The sequence below is a fragment of the Galendromus occidentalis genome, unplaced genomic scaffold, assembly GCF_000255335.2.
Source record: "Galendromus occidentalis unplaced genomic scaffold, Mocc_1.1 scf7180000077523, whole genome shotgun sequence".
Lineage (NCBI taxonomy): Eukaryota > Metazoa > Arthropoda > Arachnida > Mesostigmata > Phytoseiidae > Galendromus > Galendromus occidentalis.
The window spans coordinates 120,397-141,128 of NW_003805511.1; the positions used below are offsets into that span (position 1 = coordinate 120,397).

Below are 20,732 nucleotides of genomic sequence, written 5' to 3' on the forward strand. Positions count from 1 at the left end.
TCTCCGATGTGGAACCGGTGTATCCGCTGTTCGATGCGGCTTGAGCTAAACTGTTCTGCCGAATAAGCGAGTGGAAAGGAGACTGTTCGCGGTCCCGGCTCGGCCGATTATCTCAGGGATCCAATCCTCGAGCCAGCGGCCAATCGATCGTCTCGGAATCTTGTGGTCACTTCCGCTGAAGGTCGCTCCATCAATCCAGCCGTCGCTCATTCAGGAGCGGAGGCGTACCCACGCCACATGGGACCTGCTAACACGCGGTCGGTTCTGTGCGTGCAAATCGGTGTCATATCCCGAACCGTTCGTTTCAGTTTGTCGTGCGTTCTCCGAGTGCCTCGTGATCTTTGTGTGTCGTCTTCATTAAGGAAATGACCGTTTGGATGACTGGGAGCTTTTCCGCAGCGCGCGCTCGATGCTGGCGTCCTCTCAACAGAGGGTTGAAAACCGCTTAGGTGACCGCGGCAGCTCAGTTTTCAGCATCGGCGAACATGCGACAATTGACATCCTGCTCGGCTCCTGCGCTGAGCGATTCCATTTACCGGTGAGGAAATTTCAGATGCGGATCCATCAATCTGATGGTTCCATGTCAGCGACTGTGGAGCCGATTTTGAGTAGGATCGGACCTCCACGGTGGGATTGAACAGATGAAGGTCGCACCGTCGCGTCGCATCGAACCTCGTCCGCTATAGCGCAATACCCTTGGGTAGATTCGAGGAATTCTCGTTTCCTGAGAGGGCCTGGCTTCCTCGAGCAGCGAGTGACCCATCCTCTGGAAGTCGACGGTCGATGAAGGGTGTAACTCGGTGAATGATTATATGACGTTCAGACCGTATCAATCTTCGATCCGGTCTCGCGAGCATTGAAGCCGCATTTGCTTAAAGCCCAGCTGGAATCGAGAGGAATAAATCCGACCAGACCGCTCCTATTCAGAGCATAGATTGACGGGGAAGAAGGAGTTCATCCTTTACTCCCACTAGATCGTTTCTCCATGCCGAAAGTCCTGAGAGAACTTCCATTACACAGATCTGACACTGAGGAGAACCAATCTTTATTGGCCCAGGTGAACGGAGCGATCGGACTTTATTCATACGATGGCACCTTACTCAAGGGCTCCTCTCGCGTCAGAAGCCTCGTCAAACCGAATGAGACGATTTATCTCCAGAGGAAAGGTACTTTTTCTCCTTAGTCGTTTAGATCCGGGTGGGAGAGAGAGGAGAGACTGAGATGAATTGACCGACCTGTAGCCTGAGTTTGGCGATCGGCATGGCTAGAAGTCAACCATGGCAGCCGAGAAGATGAGCGGGCCTGAACCATATCGCCTCACGGAGCATGACGCGATGACCTGGGGGCAACCTCGACCGGGATCCTCGAGATAAAAATTCTAGGGGGAATTCCGGGAAATGGTTCAATGAAAAGCGAAATTACAGGAAGCCTCCGCTTCCGCGTGTCAGCAGTTCGTGTCTGACTCCCGAATTCCTTTCCAGAGGACTGCGACGACTTCCTCTTCGGATGTGATTGGCTTCGATGGGGTCTGCTGTGTTTCATGATCGCCATCGCTGGAATCATCACAACATCATGTCTTTTCGCTCCTCTCAAGCACACCCATCCTTTCGAAGTATGAAACTCCCCGACAAAACGCGATATAATCGCATCGTTCCGTCGTCGGGGGAATATCCAGAAGACCGAACCTCCTCAGCGTTTTTTTTTGGCATTCATAGATGGGAGTCGTCATCGACGCCGGATCGTCTCACTCTGAAGCAGTGATCTTCCGGTGGCATCATCCGAAAATAAACGGGACCGGTAAGGCCCTCGAAGAGGGTAGAGTGAAGAGCCACAAGGGGGGCATAAGCTCTCTAACTCCCGAGGAAGTTTACGCGGAGTATCGAGACATGTTGAACAGAACCAAGATGCTGATCGCGAATTATACCGACGAAAGAGCCGTCCTCTACATGTCGGCCACCGGAGGCATGCGTCTTCTGAGGTAATTTGACAGAACTCGAATGCCGAACTGCACATTGACAGCTTCCCCCTCCCCTCCCCTCCCCTCCCCCCTCTCCCACACCACTTTGAAGTACCCAGGTGGGGTTGTGTGGACGGATCATGAATATCTATAAAACGGGCTCACCAGGATGCAGAACCCGGACCGAGCCAGCGCGATCATGGAGTCCGTGCGCGAGGCCATGAAAGAAAGCGGTTTCATATTCGAAATGGCTGAAATAAGCGCCGGAGCTGACGAAGGCGCTCAGGCTTGGGTAAGTCAATATTCCCCGGATACAGTTCGACGAAATCGGGCGCAAACTTCGAGGACCCTGACTGATTGCTGGGGCAGTGGTTTTATGCACCGTTCGATTCGCTGGAGACGTCGCAGACTGATCACGAGAAATCGTTGATATTCTTGCAGGTTTCGATAAACCACATCGAAGACCGACTCTCTTCGTACCAGCCTACGTTTGGCTCCCTCGACCTCGGTGGCGCATCGACCCAAATCACGGTTGAGGTAGATAGGAAGGAGGAGGCGACGAGATCTCTGAAACTGTACGGCAAAGAGCACTTCGTATTCAGCAAGAGTTATTTATGCTTCGGGCTCGACCAAGCATACCTCCGTTACGTGATAACGCTGCTGATCGAGAATGTGAGTAGGTGAGCGGAGGGCGAGCTTATGTTCGACGTCCGATATTCTTTTTTAGATTCTTTCATGACCTAAGAGTTTTTCCAGTCCGCTTTCGACAACCACAACTATACGGTCGAAAGCCCCTGTCATTGTGACGGTTTCACCGCCCAGAAGAATCTAAGCCAGATTCTAGGTCCATGTGTCCACTCGGACCGTCTGCCGCCCCACATCGAAGACGAGGAAGACAAGGCAAGCGAAGCGACCGTAATTTCTCAAGCTTGTGAATATCCTCCCCGTCCGCCGTGCTACTGGAAGAATCCATGTCTCTCCGAATCTGCAGATTATCGTGATCAATGGCAAGTGGAATGCCACGAGGTGTCGCGTAGTGACAGATGATATCTTCGACGCGGGAACTTGTGGGAGACATGAGTACAAGTACTGCTTCGATGAGGTCAATATCACTCTGCCAATGAAGATGGACTACATTGCCTTTTCGGGTTTTTCTTCACAACGAATGAAGCTGGGGTCAGAAGTAGTGACGGATTGACAGCACTTGAATCAGCCGCAAACAACTTCTGTGATCTACCCTACGACGCCTGGTTGGAAAAATACTACGGCAATAAATCGGGGTATGCAGACAAGGGTTGCTTCAAGATCAACATGGTTCGGACTATGATCGTCGACAAATACTCATTCACCGAGGAAGGCTATCGAAGAATTCTGTTCACTGAAAATGTAAGCTGTCTGAGTCTGAAGTGGTCCTATGCAAGGTCCTCCCAGAGCTCCGAAGGTCTAACTCCTGTCGATGACTTCTATCTCCAGATTGACGGACAAGGAGTTTCGTGGCCGATGGGTCTCATGTTGAACGCCACCAATGCGCTTCCCGAAGATGACGAGAGCCTCTGGGGAATGCCTCTGGAGGCTTTCATACCGCTTATCATTATATTCGTGTTGATCCTTCTGGCATCTTTCGTCTGCTTCCATTATCATCGGAAAGCCGACCTGCAAAAAGTTCGAGGCCTCATGTTCGCCTCGTCGATCAGGGCCTCATGAGCAAGGCATGGGCTCGCTGAGATCTCTATCACCAAATCCGAGTGAGGAGTTGTTGGAGCGAACGAGATCGAGGACTCAATGGAGCCTAATAAACAAGAAGTGTGCTTCTACTTGCGAATGTACTTGGATGAGAGCAGGAAGAAGAGAATTTCAAATCAACACTCTGATGAACATGAATACTGAGCTAATTAAAAATTCACGCCCCTACGTCACGGGTCATATCTCATGTCAGATCTCTGCTGGTTCGGGCCGATTCAATGACGAGGAATTTAAAAAGTCCAAAGGTATTTATTCGGAGCGATGGCCCTCTCGCTCTACATTCTGTCGCTCGAGTGGATGATCGACTTGAAGAATTGATTCCTAAGTAGAATATTCACTCAATCATTCGCAACGCGACCGCAAGGCGTGGCCACATCTTACACAAATCTGTATTCGGTTCTCTGCTCAGATTTCAGGAAACTTTCGCTCATTCCTTATTTACATCGGGCTTAAAATCACAGGGTGCTGTACAAAGAATCGTCTGCAAGATCCGCGGAATGTACAATTTGTTGGAACAAATTACATGTGGACTCCTGAGAACGTCGTCCACGACGCTCCCTAGCTATCGATGCCGCCTCCGATGACGAACACTTTCATTCGGCGTGCGCCTCTCCCTGTGTTGTGGTGGCTGAGCTTGATCTCCCAGGGTATTTTGCACATTTCTACATCGACAGTTGGCAGGTCTCGTTGAGTTCACTGAAACGATCGGAGAAAGGCTCTCAATGATGGCCCAATTCAAGGATTGGAGTCGTGGGTGCATTCCTCTCCGGTCTGGCAATAAGATATGTATGAATACGCGACACACAGCAGGATGAGAGAGGTCGCGGTAGCGACGATGGAAAGAGTAGCGGAAAACTAGAAGTCCTGCAACCGGTTTGCCTAGCAGCTACGAGCGGCCAATTGGAGTGCTGGGGATCAGCAGCGTTCGAATGAAAGACCGACCCGCCGCTATGTCGGGAAGCATTCGAGGGAATATCAAGTGGGTCCAGTAATCGGGGAAGATCGAGAAGTTCCCCAGCCTTAACGCCCTCTGAACCGGAGCTTTGAGTAAATTTCCGGGAAGGGGTGATATCTGGCTACCACGGAGAATTGAATGCTTGGGATGCGAGAAGGAACGCAATATTCTGCGATCGTAAATTTCATGGTGTCTGCGGTCTTACCCTTGTTCCCGGCTCCTGACACGGAGAAGCCAACTGAGATGAGGCACAGAATTTGAACAATGGCTCCAATTACTAGACCCCAATGGAGCAACCGGTCAAACAAACTTTCTGGTTTGCTGAAAGCCTCGTCTTCCATAGTTGCATCGGTCCCCGACTCTGGTCATTCAGGTCTGGGGGAGCAACAGAAGCAGCCGCTCTCAGAGTCCTCTTCGAGCGGCGGCCATGGTGTGGATGCGCGCGCAGCCCAGCGGAGAATCTCTGTGTGTGCTTACTGGAGCTCGGCCTCCAGAGGGGACCAGGAACCCTCAAGGGGAGAGCGCGGGAATTCGAAATTCTCAGTGAAACTGCTCGTATGAGTCACAGAGCGCCGTAGTTCCCATGGAGTTCATCGCGCCGCTGAGCACCCGGTATATTTTCGTTCATCCGTCGACTATTTTTCCGATCGAGTTTGGGGATTATGTTGATCTTATAATAATGTCAATAAAAATCGTGTATCCTATGTATATGCATATGTCTCACTATAACTTCATCGGGGAATTCCGTGCATTCCACTCGTGGTCTGAAATGCAGACAATAGATAGAGAAGATGGAGGAGCAAATCAATCAGGATCCCTATGAGGAATCTTGATCGAGATCGAGGGAGGGAATGGGGCAGCCGTTAGCGGCTCCGTGCCATCAGGGCAAGACCTTTTGGGGGTCGGCCAGGTCGTTGGTGTTCTCTCTCTTCACTGATCCGATTGAATGAATAATCCGTTTCTTCACCGAATGGAAATCATCATTCTGCCGCGGATGGGATAGCTCCAAGGGATCTCCGAGATGAAAAATCAGCTCTGGACCGCAGCGTCGGATTCCTCGATTCGGGCGGAGCCTTCAGTCACATCTTCTTGCGCTTCTGCTTCTGACGATACCGTTCAAATATCAGCGAAAACTTGATCCCAGTTCGCAGTGCCCGCAGAATTTTGCAAAGTTTCAGAGAAGCCAAACCTGTAATGATAACCTGAAGTGATGAAATCCTCCCCGTCCCCGGTATCCCGTTCCTTCAGCCGAATCAATTGACGGATTTCCATCTTAAGCGCATCGTCGGAGAATCACGAAACGTCCACCTCTGTTGATGTGATAAGCGAGATAGATTGCTGCAAAGTCTTCCATTGTGAATCCAGTGACGATGAGCCGTTCACTAGTTCTCACAGGTGTTCCAAAAAAGATCTCGATAGGAGCCTCCATGGGAACAGCACACGAAGCAGAGATGTTCGATAGGCTCATATCTTCCCTCGCGAATCGTTTCCCTCAGATACCAGGCTCGATCCGAGGATATTCTTCGATTTCCGGCATCGTTGTCCGCCCTGGGAAATCCTCCTGACTCGTGAGTGTAGAATATGGAATGCGACGTCAATAACTTGAAAAAGTAATGAAGACTAGCTTATCTAAATCTGACTAACTCAGGAGGAGAGTATCGCGAAGAATGATTCGATGCACGTGACTTGCTTTAAATATGTTTATTGACTACCATCACAAGGGTCCACGATAAAAATACGAGTTCACATTCCCTCATATGAAAGAGGCTCGTAGTCCAAAAACAACTCATACATTTGCGATGTTCGACGACATTGAGTAGGGCAGGATTGTTGTTTTTCTCCGATAGGATACGTATCTATTTCCATTGTAATTCTCATCGCAACGTCTGCCGTCTCCGAATCAAGAGACGCTGCGTCAGCCAACGGTATTCTAACAGGAAGATATCCAGTTTGTTTTCAGAAAACCGAACAAGCAATAGCTGGACAGAATATCCTCATCATTGGGCGCTCGACGGGCCCGCCAGCTGATCCTGTACATCAGTCCCGGGGTCGGGCAACACGTTTCCCGGAACGGCACTTTGAACTCCGTCGCTCAGTACATGAGTCAATTCGCCGACTGTCCCGAGAGCCAAAGATGTTGAGGGCATTTGGGGAGCGATCATATCATCAGCTGGAGCGTAAGTCCCGTTGAAGAGAACGTCCGCGAGTGCGGGATACTCTCGCGATGTCGAAGGAGTATTTCGATCCATGATATTAGGCACGACATCTGCATAAGCCGGAGGGGGCTCGGGGCACGCCATATGATACGGAGGCGGTGGGTGACTCCATTGAGCGCATCGTGACATACTCTGATGGACCGCTGGAGGAGCGTCCGAATTTTCATCTGAGAACTGCGGTGGTGGTCCTAAGCACACTGTGTGTTGATGGCGGTAAGCTGCGGAGATCGGCGAATACATCGTTAGTGCCGGTGCGTATTGGGTGAGAAGAAAAGGACAGGAAGATGATTCGATCAATTTTGGAAAAAAAGGTAGCACTGATCTCTATCATCTCATCCGAGCTCACCATTGGTCGAATGTTTCGGCGATTCGTTCGGCGTCGTCAGATAAGCATTGATGACCTCATCGTCATCAGCGAATAGAGCTTCCCCCTCCTGCAGATGAGTTCCGCGGCGGACGACAGCCAATGTGCCGCTGAATGCGACCAGTGCCAAGAAAAAGCCCGAGTAGCGTCTGGAAATCGGTCATGAGGATTATTGCCGCGGGCTGGTCCTCCCCGAAAGTCTCCATATCCGTATCCGGTATCCTTCAGGCTCAATCTTTCTAGTGCCAACCTGTCGGTGTCGAGCCACATGGCTAGAGCCCCGAGACCCATCAGGAACAGGAGCAGTAAACAGAGGAACAATCTCCTGAGAGCCAGGAGTATTAGGTTATACTCCGATGGCTCTATGATGAGAAAAGATCGAGAATCGGTGCCGGGCGACTCTGGTGTACTGTCCGTCATGCTGACGGTTTTCCCCTGTCCGCTCCCGACCGCCTCTGAACCTGGAATGGAAACACATATAACTTCGTACGGCTCCCCGAGTTCGCCGCAGACAGAGACCGTCGACGCGGGAATCCGTCCGGTCATTCGAATAAATCCGAATGCAGACGACTCCCGCAGGAGATGTTCGCTCCCGGGCAAGGTCCCGCCGCAGTCTGATGGGAGGAGGTAGCTCCTATGGACAATGTCCCGCGGTTATGATCGATTTCATCAATGCACGGATTCAATCTTAGCTCCATCTATATTCAGCGTCTGTGGAGCTTTCCGAGGGATTCTCCGGCGTCGCCCCTTGTGGGGAAAAAAGCATCGATTCTCCGTATTTTCCCATCCCGGAAACTTTATTCATCCTCACAGCATACAGGTTCATGTACGAAATCGTCGCACCATTGTCCCAGATCCCAGTGTACATATACGTAAATATTTACATCGATGACAAAGTACACAGTATACAATCCATATTATTTTCTAGAAGGATGTCCATTGGAGGGTATTTTGTTCGCTTTTTGAAATCGCTCGATCGACGTGATCTTCGGCGCGGATTTCCGCGACCCCATTTCGAGCCTCGCGATGTTTTCCACATAACGTAGCTCCGACGCGCGGATCGAGTGTGAGCTCAACGAGAAATCCGCGGCTATATATGCACTTGTACATCTATTGCTGCCTGCTGTCAAGTCGGCGGAAGATTGTTCACGCTTGCCAGGCTGTTTGTACAGACCGGATAATACATCGAATTTATGGAGAGACGTTGCTCTTCATGCGGACACCCACAGGAAGACGTTGTCGACGAACTTCGCTGCGGACAATTTGGCAGTCCTGGTGTATTTATGGCGTGGTTTATTGGTCTCTGTAGCGAGCCTGTGTGCGGATAGTAATAGGCCGTGCGCGACTGATGACACATCATCCGTCCGGTGGTGCCGTAGACCATGCCGTGGTACTCGTCCATGGCGTACTGTCTCCTCCAATGGTTCTGGTACCTTCTCCCGCCATGATACGTCCGATAATTGACGTAGTTGTGGACTGAGGGAATTTCGGCGGCGGCACCGGCGTCCTCGGTCGACGTATCGCTGTTATCGAGGAACGAACGAATTCGGTTATACCGGCCCCAGTCAGCCGACGGACGGAGCGTTGCGCAAGCATTCGCCTCGAGCGGTAGCGCGACATGATTGGGGAACACCTGGGAACTTCCCACAACGAGCGACCCGCCCATTACCGCGGGTTGTTGAGGCCGGTGGTGCTGCAAAGGAAGCGTGCCGTACATGCGATAGCTGTTGGCCACGAAAGGAAATTGTTGTGTTTGAGCTCGCTGCACCTGTTGTGGCGGCTGCTGTATCTGCGTTTGTTGTTGCTGAGGCTGTTGCTGTTGTTGTTGTTGCTGCTGCTGTTGTAGTTGTTGATGGCTCTGCGCGAGATAATCGGCGGAGGACGAGATGGCCTTCGGCTGCGGTCGCTGGAGCGTGCCGTTGCGGGAATCGTCTGTATCGCTGCAACTATCCAGAATCGATCGAGCACGAGAACGCCAATCCGACGAAGTTGACGGCGAGCCCGGAGTTGCGATGGACAGCTGTTGCTGCTGGGGCGTCTGTTGATGGTGTACGTAATACCTGTCCGCACAGTAGTAGTTCACCCTGGACGTACCGGGCTGGTTTCCGCCGAACAGCTCGGGACGCTCCCTGCGTCTCGTCGACGAAGGGCGTTCCCATTCGGTCGCCTCCTCGTACGACGGCGGGAACAGACCTTCGATACTGATTCCATTCGTGCCGAGACCGCTTTCGGAAGACCAAACCGTCGTTGTTGCTGTGCCGTTCTGAATCTGCTTCTGTATGATCAAAGCACTGGATTGCAAGTCTTGCTCGTCATACGGTGGAGGTGGACAGCTCGGCGTCGGAGGCGTTCGAGTCCGGTCTAGCGAACCACCCGAGAACACGAAAACTGTTTTGGAAATCTTTGCTCTCGAAGAAGCGTTCGACGAGGCGCTGCTCCTTCTCATCGATGGGCCCGCCTGTTCCCGTTGGCTGTTCCGCAGTTGGCTTTCCTCGTAGGTGGGAGGCTGACCTCGAACCCGCGAGTACAGGAGTAGTGTCTCGGTGCCCGGCGGTCCCGTCCCGTTCCCGATCAGCAGGGTGGGATTCACCGCAGACCCGCTGCTGTCCCGGTCGGATCTAGAGGCGAACTGAGCGTAGACCGCCGTCATCTGTATGGTCATTCGGTCGGTGTCTCGACCCTGTATTTTCACAGGAGCGAGAACGGGCAGTAGAATGACGATCACAACAAAGAGTCCAATCGATGCCACGATGACGGTGTCGAGTAGAAGGCTTGGTCGGGGCAATAGCGCCGAATGGCTCTGAGCCGCCGCGTCGGCTGCGACTCCTCCGGATACCAGGATGAAAAAAGTCAGAGCGAGCGCGAGCACCAGAGCGCATCCGAAACGGCAACATTCGCAAAGTCGCGTGCCCGATCCTCCGCAAGCGAACACAAATATTCCGAAAAGGACTCCCGACGCGATCATGTACAACGATACACCGAACGCGATGTAGGTCGTTCCTTGCAGCACCGTATAGCTCGCGACGACGAGAATCACGTAAAGAATAATGAAAGCGCATCTCGTCACGGTTTTGCCTTGCCTCTCCCAAAGGCTTTTGAGCTGCGATCTTCTATAAAGGTGTGCGTCCATAGCGCTCGCGTCGAGGGCGACAGCGGTGTTGGCGACAGCGACTCAAAACCTTAATGTGCTGTTTTATGTGTCGAATATGTCTGCCAGCCCATGCCTGCAAGAAACAAGACACTGCATGAACGATACCGCTATCAGCTCGCTCCGAGAGAAAACAGGCTCCTTTCGTGTACGGAATTTCGAAGCTGCTTTTTTTCGAAAGGTTCACTGATTGCCTAGCTGGCTGACATTGAAGGATAAGCAGTAGTCTTTGCGAGGCAGGGATTGGCAGTCATATACGCAATTTGCCTACGTGTGTTGTTTTTACTACGCGTTGCCTAAACCGCGGACTAGCCGACCTCTACCACCCTCGATCGTTCCTCTGGAATTTCGGACCGGGGCAAAGTTGAACACTCGAGCTGAATTTTCCGCCGATATCGTGTGACCTGACGTCGTCCGATTCGTCGATCGAAAAAAACACCCGTTTCGAGTTCCTCGGTTAAGGAACCGGACTTTGTTAGTCCTAACTACGATCGGAGGGGCAAGGTGCCACTTCACTCCGGCGATGGCACGAGAAGAGTCGTCCCAGTCTCATCTCGTGGGCAGGGAAAGTTCGCTTCCTGGATCGGAGATGGTCCTCAACGGATTCGTCCAGGTTTCGGAATGTTCCGACAAGATCGATCTCACGGTCGGTCACCGCCGCTGCGATTCAGCGTGCTCAGGGGAGATCCGAGATTTCATCCAACTAACCTTTCCGGCGCTTTGCTAACGGGTGGACTTGCGTCGGCTCCCTCTTATCATCGCTCGACGTCTCGTGTAGTCAACGTGAGGAGTTCCTTCACTCGAAAGTGGTCCAGAGGTGTTCCGGGGCTAGAGTAGGAGTAGGTTCGGCGATACCCCGAGCTGCTCCTGCTGCTGCGGAGACCATCACAGACGCATCAGGATTCAGCGCATGCGCGCTGCGTGGGTCGATGAAGCTCCGACGAGTTATCCTGAGAGATTCAGAGAGAGAGAGACCACGGCATTCAACGAGGGAACAAAGGGAGCAGATGGGCGTCTTGTCTCTCCTGACCCGCTTTGATTGAGACATTTACCGTTCTGGACGTTATATCGGGGGACCGTAGACCGACTCGTTCAAATTCCTCCAGGTCTTGTCTGGAGCCCCTTGCTCGACATTGGACGGAGAAAGAAGGTGCGCATCACACCCCGAAGCAACCCATGGACTGCAACGTCGGACTTCGGACGGAAAATCAGCCCCGCCGAACTGAGAGCAGGCTCAAAAGGATCAGGAAAACCTGCGAGTAGAAATCATTCTGACCAGCACCGCACGCCTCGTTCATTATTCCAAGACAGAAGGCAATTCGAGAACATCGGATTAGACTTTCATCGAAGATTCGACCCGAAGTTCAACTCCAGAATGCTTCTCACATCATTGGCCCGGGTTAGCCGACGAGCGGATATGGAGCGCGTTTTTCACACCGGCGCGGCGATGAAAGAATCCCTGTATCTGCCTTCAACCACATGAAGCGCGATTGGCGCTTCAGGTCGCCGCCCCCAGGGTATCCCGCTATGAGCAGGCTCCTTCAGAGGACGGCAGTCAGATAGATTTGAAGCTCTGGAATATCCCGTATATAGGCCCCATCCCGTAAATTTCAGCATCATCCTACATCTTCTCGAGACATGTATCCATGCCATAACTGAAGTCCTCCGATACAAGCTACCTCCATGCGCAAAAGCGAGCCTCGAGGTCTGATTGAAGGGAGACATAACAAGAGAAGATTGAATTTCCAACGAGATACGGATGAATGTCGATATTTTCTGCTGGAGAAATGACCGTAGAACGAGTCTCTCGGCTGCTGGTAGTGCTGCGGTGAATCGACCCGTATCAGAGGAGTCGTATGCATGGCTCATTTGTAAAACTAAAAATGACTATGACGCTTTCCGTAAGTACCCTCAAGCCCTGTTGAAAATGAAGAAGACTTGAAACTGAATGGAGATACTCCGCTCGCGCTGTGAGCTTCCGTGCGGCTAAGTCGGCGGCTTCCTATACTCGGTTCACGTCGGGAGCGGGCCTCGTACTCAGCCCGATCGTAAAGCTGAGTGAGGCTGCACATCAGGCTTTCGGAACGTGCTACCAGGGATACATCCCGGGTCATCCATATATTCTTGCTAGGATGGAAGCTCCCCTTGTATTGGAGGAATACAAGAAAAATTTTCCGTCAGATAGAGGAATGGGGGAGGATTAGTTTCAATGAATTCCCACCTGTCCCATGGGTCAAGATGTCTAGATGAAGTTCCTCGGTGGGCCACAGGGGTCCATGGGAGGTGTCCGTCAGACCGCGCGCGCAATCGGCGGGTTGCCGCGGACTGAAGCTCGGAAGAATGACCATGCTGCTTCGCGAACCTCGCTACCACCCACTATAATGATGAGATCTCATCATACGGAAGATCTCATAGTCAGGGGGGGGGGCGAATTTCTCCTGCGCCAGCGGTAGCTCGGTGCTGGAATGAGCGAACTGGCCGTTGCTTACAGAGATTTTCAGAGTCGTGCTTCGCAGAACGCGAAAATTCAGTCTTCCGAAAGCGGGAGGCCGGATAGGGGCTCGAATAGGAACCCTACCTGCAGTCACCTGCTTGAACGTGAAGCCTTTTTCGTGCCGACGCGGCGACGGCGTCGCCCCACCCATTCGTACCTCGCTGACAATCGTCTTCCTCGAGGATCGCGTACTCAGCCCAATTTCCTTTCTTTCTTCAATCATCCTCATTGTAGGCATGGGACAATCAGGCGCGAAATATGTTCCCTGAGCCTCTCGCGGACCATATTTGATGTCGGCATGGGGAACAGCTCGTGAGCCGTACGGGGAATGCTGGTGGGTCGAGTAATGTGGTCCCTGAACCGTGGCTTGATTTTCGCGTTTCCCTCCATCCACATTTTCCCTCCTCTGCTATCGAATACGTTCACCAAGGTTTGACGGCTGGAAAAACCGCTGATGAGCAAGAGAAGGTCCACGATGCACAAGCCGGGCACACATAATCGTCAAGAGAAGTCGGAGAGGGGGTTGAAGTCGTCTCTGAGCGTGGTCAGTATCTTTTGTGATAGATATTCTTCTTTGTGCCGAGGCTTTGCGTATTCCGGGATCGGAATGTTATCAAGATGCGTCGACTCGAAGCGTCCCGGGGAGCTCATTGACTTTCTCACGCGGTATCTGGCTCCGTCCGGGTATCTTCCGTAGATCCGCAATCTGCAAAACGTCTTTTGATACGCTCGCTCTCGATCTTATTGACTTTCTCCCGACTAACAAATGATCTGTCGCATGTTCGACGAGCACATTGCTGAAACATTCTCTCATCAGCGACGATGGCCGTCACAGCGCCTCGGAGATGAACGAATAGTTGGTTTCTGTAAGGGCCGTCGTGAAGCGCCCTTTCGCCAGTCTCTCCCAAGCTCTCAGCTGATCTCAGCTGTCGGCGCTCTCGCTGGTGTCACGGGAAGCCAGACTCGGAGAGTATGCGTTTCTGTCGGAGTCCGATCTGGGATCACTCGTTTTGGAGGGGTGACAAGGCTCCCGTTTTGACGCCATGCCTCGAAAACGTTCTCGTGACGCTACCCGGCGTGTTCATGCTGTTCGGCGGACTCCTTCGCCTGTGCTACCAAGGCACCGGACAGAACAAAAACCCACCGATCACGATCCTGCACCTGTGTAAGATAATCACGAGCGTCGTGTTGGCTCTTCTTCATCTGTGCAGCATTCTCCTGATGACGGGAAGCTCCGATACGGTGTCCGACTTCGCCTGCGGCAGCTTGCGATGTCTCAGTTTCGCAATGACGGTCATAGTCCAAACAGCTGACCGCCGGAAGAGCATCGCAAGTTCTACGTTCCTGGTGCTGTTCTGGGTACTGTGCATCGTGTGTGAAGTTCCAATCTACTACAGATGCTTGCTCATCGTGTTCGGTTATCACGAAGTTGAAGCCAGTCCTCCATCGGTTCCGGAGTTCGTGGTCATTTTGAGCGCGTATCCTCTGCTTCTGGTCCAGCTCGTTTTGGCGGCATTTTCTGAGGATCTTACTTCGGACGGCTTCGGACCGCGGAAGAGGAACCCATTCTACGCAGCCTCGCCAATATCTAAAGTCCTGTACGGATTCTTCACCGATCTGGTGATGAAAGGCTACCGGAAAGCTCTTGCAGTCAGCGATCTTCCGCCTCCACTGGATGAAATGACATCGAAACACTGCTATGACCGATGGAAGAAAACGGTCAAGAGATATGAAGCCGCGGGGGAAAACGTCAGCCTCCTCAAATCGATGCTCAGGACCTACTGGAGGGACATAGTGAAGGCCTGGCTGGTGGCGTGGAGTTTCTGCTCGATCCGAGTGCTATCGTTCCTCGCCTTGAATGAATTGATTCTCTTCCTCAGTACGTCGGATCAGCCGACTTGGAAGGGCTGCGCTTACTCGCTGATAATTTTCTTCGCATACACCTCATCGTCGCTCATGATTCGCTGGGCGGATTACTTTGCTGTCAACTTGGGACTGAAGTTGAAAGCGGTTCTCATCAGCGCCATTGTGAGAAAATCGCATCGCATCAGCAGCGCTGAGCTCGGCAAGTACACCGTCGGTGAAATGGTGAATCTGCTCTCGGTGGACGCAGATAAAATCAATCAATTCTCCTTCTACGTCGCCATCATGACTGGTTGTCCATTCTACATTACGCTGTGCACTATAATGTTGTGGAGATTCCTCGGACCGGCCTGTCTCGTCGGGATCTCCGTCATCGTGGTAATGATGCCCTTGACGGGCACGGTCGCATCGTGGACCCGGAAAGTTCAAGCGCAACAAATGAACTTCAAAGACTCTCGCTTGAAGTACATCAGCGAAATTCTCTCCAGCATCAAAATCATCAAGTTCTACGGCTGGGAACCGCCTTTCATCAGCCGGGTGCGCTGTGTCCGCTATGACGAAAACGTTCTCTTGAAGAAAATGGCTTATCTGATAGCGACCCTACGCTTCTTTTGGTCGACCACGCCGTTCCTGGTGTCCCTGTTCGCTTTCGTGGCGTATCTTTACGTGAACGGTTTCGTAGTCATTGAAACAAATGTAGCGTTCGTCTCGCTCAGTCTCTTCAACAGCATGCGATTCTCGCTCTCAATCATCCCTGACGTGATTTCGAACGCGGTGCAGACCTGGGTCTCCCTGCGAAGAATCGAAAAATTCCTCAACCTGAAAGACTTGACCAAGAATCTGATCGGCGATCAGCCGGGCGATGGAAATTCGCTACGCTGGGCGGGCGCCACCCTGCAATGGAGCGACTCCTCGGATAAGCCCGCCTTGGAGAATGTTCATCTAGAAATCAAAACCGGAGAGCTCGTAGCGATTGTCGGAAAAGTCGGTGCCGGAAAGTCGTCCCTCCTATCGTCGGTCCTCGGCGATCTACATTTGAAACACGGAAGAGTCGATCGGAACGGCTCGCTAGCCTATGTGCCCCAACAAGCATGGATTCAAAACGCAACAATCAAGGATAATATTCTTTTCACGAGAAGCTTCGAGCGGCAGCATTACCGTCAGGTGGTGGAGAAATGTTGCTTAGCAGAGGATCTGAAGGTTCTGCCCGGCGGGGAGCGGACCGAGATCGGTGAAAAAGGCGTGAATTTATCCGGGGGACAAAAACAACGCATCTCGTTAGCTCGCGCGGTTTATCAAAATAAAGATGTGTATCTCTTGGACGATCCATTGAGCGCCGTCGATGCCCACGTTGGATCAGCTATATTCAGGGATGTCATCGGAAACTGCGGCATGCTGAGATCGAAAACTCGAATATTCGTCACCAATATGCTCTCAATCCTCCCGTTCGTTGATCGGATCGTGTTCCTCAAAGACGGGAGGATCGTTGAGCAGGGTACTTACATCGATTTGAAAAACTCGACGGCGGAGTTCGCAGATTTCCTCAAAGAGCATGCGAGCAGCTCGAGTCAAAACCAAACGAGAATCGATCCAGAATCGAGCCCCGTCTCCCCGAATCAGAGATCCATGAGCATAAGCTCCATCGAAAGCACCAGAGAAGCGAACGATGCACTGATTATGGAGGAAGTCATGGAGTCGGGGAATGTGAAGTTCTCCGTTTATCGTCGGTATTTCTCGAAAGTGGGTTCGCTCCTATGTTTGTCGATAATTATCGGTTTTGCTGGAGCCCGGACATTCGATGTGATGGCCGGATTATGGCTGAGCGAATGGTCGAGAAACGACGCGAAGGAAGAAAACGGGACCAGCTCAATAGACGAGGAGCAATACGCCACGCGCACAAAACGGATTCTCATCTATGCAGCTCTAGGTTTCCTCTACGGAGCTTTTTCATTCCTTGGGACGGCTTGCCTCGCTAACGGTACCGTGAACGCCGCGAGGAAACTCCACAACGCCATGCTGGACTCGGTCATCAGGGCTCCGATGAGTTTTTTCGACACGACACCACTGGGCAGACTCCTGAATCGATTCGGAAAAGACGTAGATCAACTCGATATCCAGCTACCCGTCGTGGCGAACTTATTTTTCGAGATGTTCTTCCAGCTGATGGGAGTCCTGGTCCTGATCGCGTACAACGTTCCAGTGTTCCTGATCTTCTCCTCGCCATTGCTTGTGCTGTACTTCATATTCCAGAGACTGTACATGACGACGATACGTCAAATCAAACGCCTCGAGTCCGTCACCCGTTCTCCAGTCTACAACCATTTCAGCGAGTCGCTGAACGGACTGAGTAGCATTAGAGCCTACGGTGCTCGCAGCGAGTTTGTTAAAAAGTCCGACGAAAAGGTCGACGTCACACAGAACTGCAGTTATCTACTTTTTATCGGGAAAATGTGGCTGGGAACGAGACTGGACATCGTATCGCACTTCATGGTTCTCGTTTCCAATATCCTGATTGTGACCCAGCAAGGCATCATTCACCCAGGGGTGGCGGGATACATCGTGTCCTACTCGATAGGGACATCGTTCGCCTTCAATTTCATCGTTCACTACGCGTCCGAGGCGGAAGCCGCCATAGTCGCCTCGGAACGGCTGGAAGAATACTCAGAACTCGATCCGGAAGCTCCGTGGGAAACTGACGAGAAACCTCCGCGGGATTGGCCAGCCGCTGGAGAAATCGAATTCCAGAACTACGCCACGAGGTATCGTCCCGGATTGGAGCTCGTCCTGAAGAAAGTGAATCTCCGAGTCGCACCTGGGACAAAGGTCGGAATCGTCGGAAGAACCGGGGCAGGGAAATCTTCGATGACGTTGTCGCTTTTCAGAATACTCGAAGCCGCCGAAGGCCGGCTCTCGATCGACGGGATGGATGTGTCCAAATTGGGCCTCCACGACCTGCGGCCGCGCTTGACGATCATACCGCAGGATCCCGTAATTTTCTCCGGCACTCTCCGCATGAATCTCGATCCGAATTCGAATCACACCGACGATGAGCTCTGGAACGCGCTGGAAAAGGCTCACGTGAAGGAGCAGTTTCGAAATAATGGACTCGATACGGAAATCGCTGAGGGCGGAAGCAATCTATCGGTGGGACAGCGTCAACTGATCTGTTTGGCGCGGGCGATTCTACAAAAGAAACGAATTCTCATCATGGATGAAGCCACCGCTGCTGTCGATGTCGAAACGGACGCCCTCATCCAGAATACGATTCGGGCTGATTTCTCGGAATGCACCATCATCATCATCGCGCACAGACTCAACACAGTTATAGACTGTGACAGGGTGATTGTGATGGACAAGGGTGCCGTTGTGGAGGAGGGGGAGCCGACGAAATTGCTCCTGGACCCTGAATCTCGTTTCCATATGATGGCCAGGGACGCAGGCCTCAGAGCATTAGGTGGGGACGCGATTCATGAGTGATTCGCGATGGGAACTGTTACGTGCAACTGTTCGAGTGGAGCGCTAATGTTTTCTCAGCCTCCCCAGACTTGTCTCAATGCGAATCTCCGGAAAGGATACTTAGTGATTTTACACCGAAGGACCGACATGCTTCTTTTGCATCCGAGGACGATGAAAAAAATACAATATTTTCAACCCTTGAATCGTTGAATAAATCTCCTAATATATGAGAGTTTACTAGAGAATGCTCCTTGAACTGATTACACATTTTGGTTCCTTCGATCGATTGATACCATGCGGAGCTTGCGATTCGTCTCAACTCGAAGGAGTGGCGATGCCATCCGAGGATTTCGCAAGCCCCGGGCATCTAAAGTCCCGCGTACAAGGAACCCTTTTAGTCGCGAAACCGAGCCGCGTATGAGGAATCTTGCGCATTAGGAACCACGCGTATTGGGAACTTTCCGTATTAGGAGCCTCGCTTATAAGGGACCTTCCACATGAGGAACGTCACGGAAAGAAAAAGGCTCCGCCCGCCTGAGTACGCTGAGAAGAAGTTCTTTCTATGTGAGGTTCTCTGTGTGGGAGGTTCCATATAGGCAAGGTTGCTAACACGAGAGGTTCCCTTTACGAGTGGTTACTTGTAAAGGGACTTTAGTCTTCTGAGGGTAGCAGCAGTCTCCAGAGTAGTGCCATCAGTCATCACTGAAGCCTCGCGCTGAGTATTGCAAGCAGTGATCAGCTTGCTCATCTGCGAATACATCGCGCGGAGTATCTCCGCTCAGACGACTCTATGATTGCCGCGACTAAGGCGTCTGGACGAGCCCGGCACACAATTCCTTTACTGGAAACCAGGGTTTCCAGCGTAATTCCATCGCCTCGCGTTGAAACCGGGAATATTCCACAGACAGCCATCATTCATTTTAATGTTAAGCCTCTGTAAGCTGGAAAATGCAAAACGGTGCCAATGCCGTCGGTGCCGCGTCCGGCTCGGAGTTCTCCGACCCTCGAATTCCGCGTACCCTTCCACCCAGCTCGAATGAGGATCGGAATGAACCCCCCGAGTCCCAGATCCGAGATTACCGGTCCTATCTCTATCATTGAGCGCATGTGCCACGTAGTGAAGTTGATAGCTGATCAGTATGCTTAGAGCGGTGGTTCCTCCACGAATCGTCAAGAACGAAGTAGAGGAAGGCGAGTCCCCCCGGAAACCCTGGTTTCCAATAAACGAATCGTGTGCCGGGCTCGTCCAGAGCTCGTCGCGGCAATCATTGAGTCTTCTGACGATGAGCTGAGATACTCCGCGCGATGTATTCGCAGATGAGCAAGCTGATCACTAGAGCCCGTGACTTCATGCAAAATGCATATAATGCATAAAAATGCATATTCTGGGCTTTTCCTCCTGAAGATGCATATTCTGCGCTTTGGGGCATAATTCTGCATATCCCATATTTTCCCCATCGATTCTCGCGGGTCTCGACGCTGAGAGCGACGTACAGCCATGGTCAACCGAGAATAGATGGGAACGGTGACGAATCGGATACATCTTCCCGGATTTAGACAAGTTGGTCTCCAACGGGAAGAAAATTTTCCTGAAGTCTGCCGATCGGGTGAGCACATTCCGCGAGATCGCCCCCGGAGTGCCGCTGCCACCCCAGCCAGTTCTGACAAGATGGGGTACCTGGTTGAACGCAGCCGTCTATTACGCCGACCACTTCCATTCATTTTCGTAAGGTTTTGTAAGCTCTGGACGTCAAAGACGCTGCGAGCATCGGAGCGGCTGCTCAATTGGTGAGGAAGCCCTCTGTAGGGAATTATCGCTCTTATAAAAGCAAACTCCGGAGAGCTCCCGCATGCCATCGAGAAAGTCGAACCGAAGGGACTGTCTTTGGTAGGAAGCGTGGGTATCTTCGAGGCACTTGTTAAAGATCTCAAGAAAACACCCGGTGATGTTGGGGATTTGGTCCCTAGGAAATGCGATGCGGTTTTGATTCGTAATGGCGGCTTCAAAATTCTCAAGGATGTCTCGGACATACTTCAGGGGGGCAGCTCCACGGATAGTCTCATTGGTCGCGACCCCTCGGAGATAGCCTGCTTCAAGTACGCACCGATCACGTCGGTGGATGTTGAAAGGAGCTCCTCTAGTTTGAAGCAACTTCTCAGCGCCCGTCGTCAGAGTTTTACGTTTTAAAATTTGAAGATGCATCTCATTGTCTACTGTAACCCGTAACCTAAATTGTGCCTGTATTAAGCAGGATTGAGTCAATTCCAGAAAGTATCATAAAACCTGAACGAAGCTCCTATTTTTTTGTGCATATTTCTCTTTTTCAATGCATATATCGGCCCTTTTTCAGGGCATACTTGCATGCATATTTCCGGTTTTTATAGTGCATGAAGTCACGGGCTCTACTGATCACTGTTTGCAATACTCAACGCGAGGCTTTAATGATGGCTGATGACACTACTCCGGAGATTGCTGCTCCCCTCAAAAGTCACCCACTCAGGAGAAAACCGTCAATGCGGACGAACTTACAGTCAG

General features: G+C 51.8%; 3 protein-coding genes across 3 annotated transcripts; 2 read left to right on the forward strand and 1 right to left on the reverse strand.

The window, feature by feature from the left end:
• The first annotated feature begins 196 nt into the window (after positions 1-196).
• LOC100901509 (ectonucleoside triphosphate diphosphohydrolase 1) lies at positions 197-3,766 on the forward strand. The gene is made up of 10 exons (XM_003747493.2): positions 197-266; positions 400-538; positions 1,058-1,166; positions 1,482-1,612; positions 1,716-1,978; positions 2,126-2,249; positions 2,399-2,629; positions 2,714-2,857; positions 2,949-3,343; positions 3,431-3,766. Exons 1-9 carry the CDS (start codon positions 238-240, stop codon positions 3,153-3,155), a joined length of 1,377 nt encoding a protein of 458 aa, XP_003747541.1. The 5' UTR covers positions 197-237; the 3' UTR covers positions 3,156-3,343; positions 3,431-3,766.
• A 2,886-nt stretch (positions 3,767-6,652) lies between these two features.
• LOC100902951 (uncharacterized) lies at positions 6,653-11,254 on the reverse strand. The gene is made up of 6 exons (XM_029112632.1): positions 11,092-11,254; positions 9,068-10,459; positions 8,484-8,959; positions 7,486-7,696; positions 7,218-7,384; positions 6,653-7,089 (listed from the first exon to the last, which is right to left on the reverse strand). The coding sequence occupies exons 2-6, from the start codon at positions 10,363-10,365 to the stop codon at positions 6,653-6,655; spliced, it is 2,589 nt and encodes an 862-aa protein (XP_028968465.1). The 5' UTR covers positions 10,366-10,459; positions 11,092-11,254.
• Positions 11,255-13,849: 2,595 nt separating this feature from the next.
• LOC100903092 (canalicular multispecific organic anion transporter 2-like) lies at positions 13,850-19,236 on the forward strand. The gene is made up of 2 exons (XM_003747502.2): positions 13,850-18,187; positions 19,105-19,236. The coding sequence occupies exons 1-2, from the start codon at positions 13,850-13,852 to the stop codon at positions 19,234-19,236; spliced, it is 4,470 nt and encodes a 1,489-aa protein (XP_003747550.2).
• Positions 19,237-20,732: the final 1,496 nt, after the last annotated feature.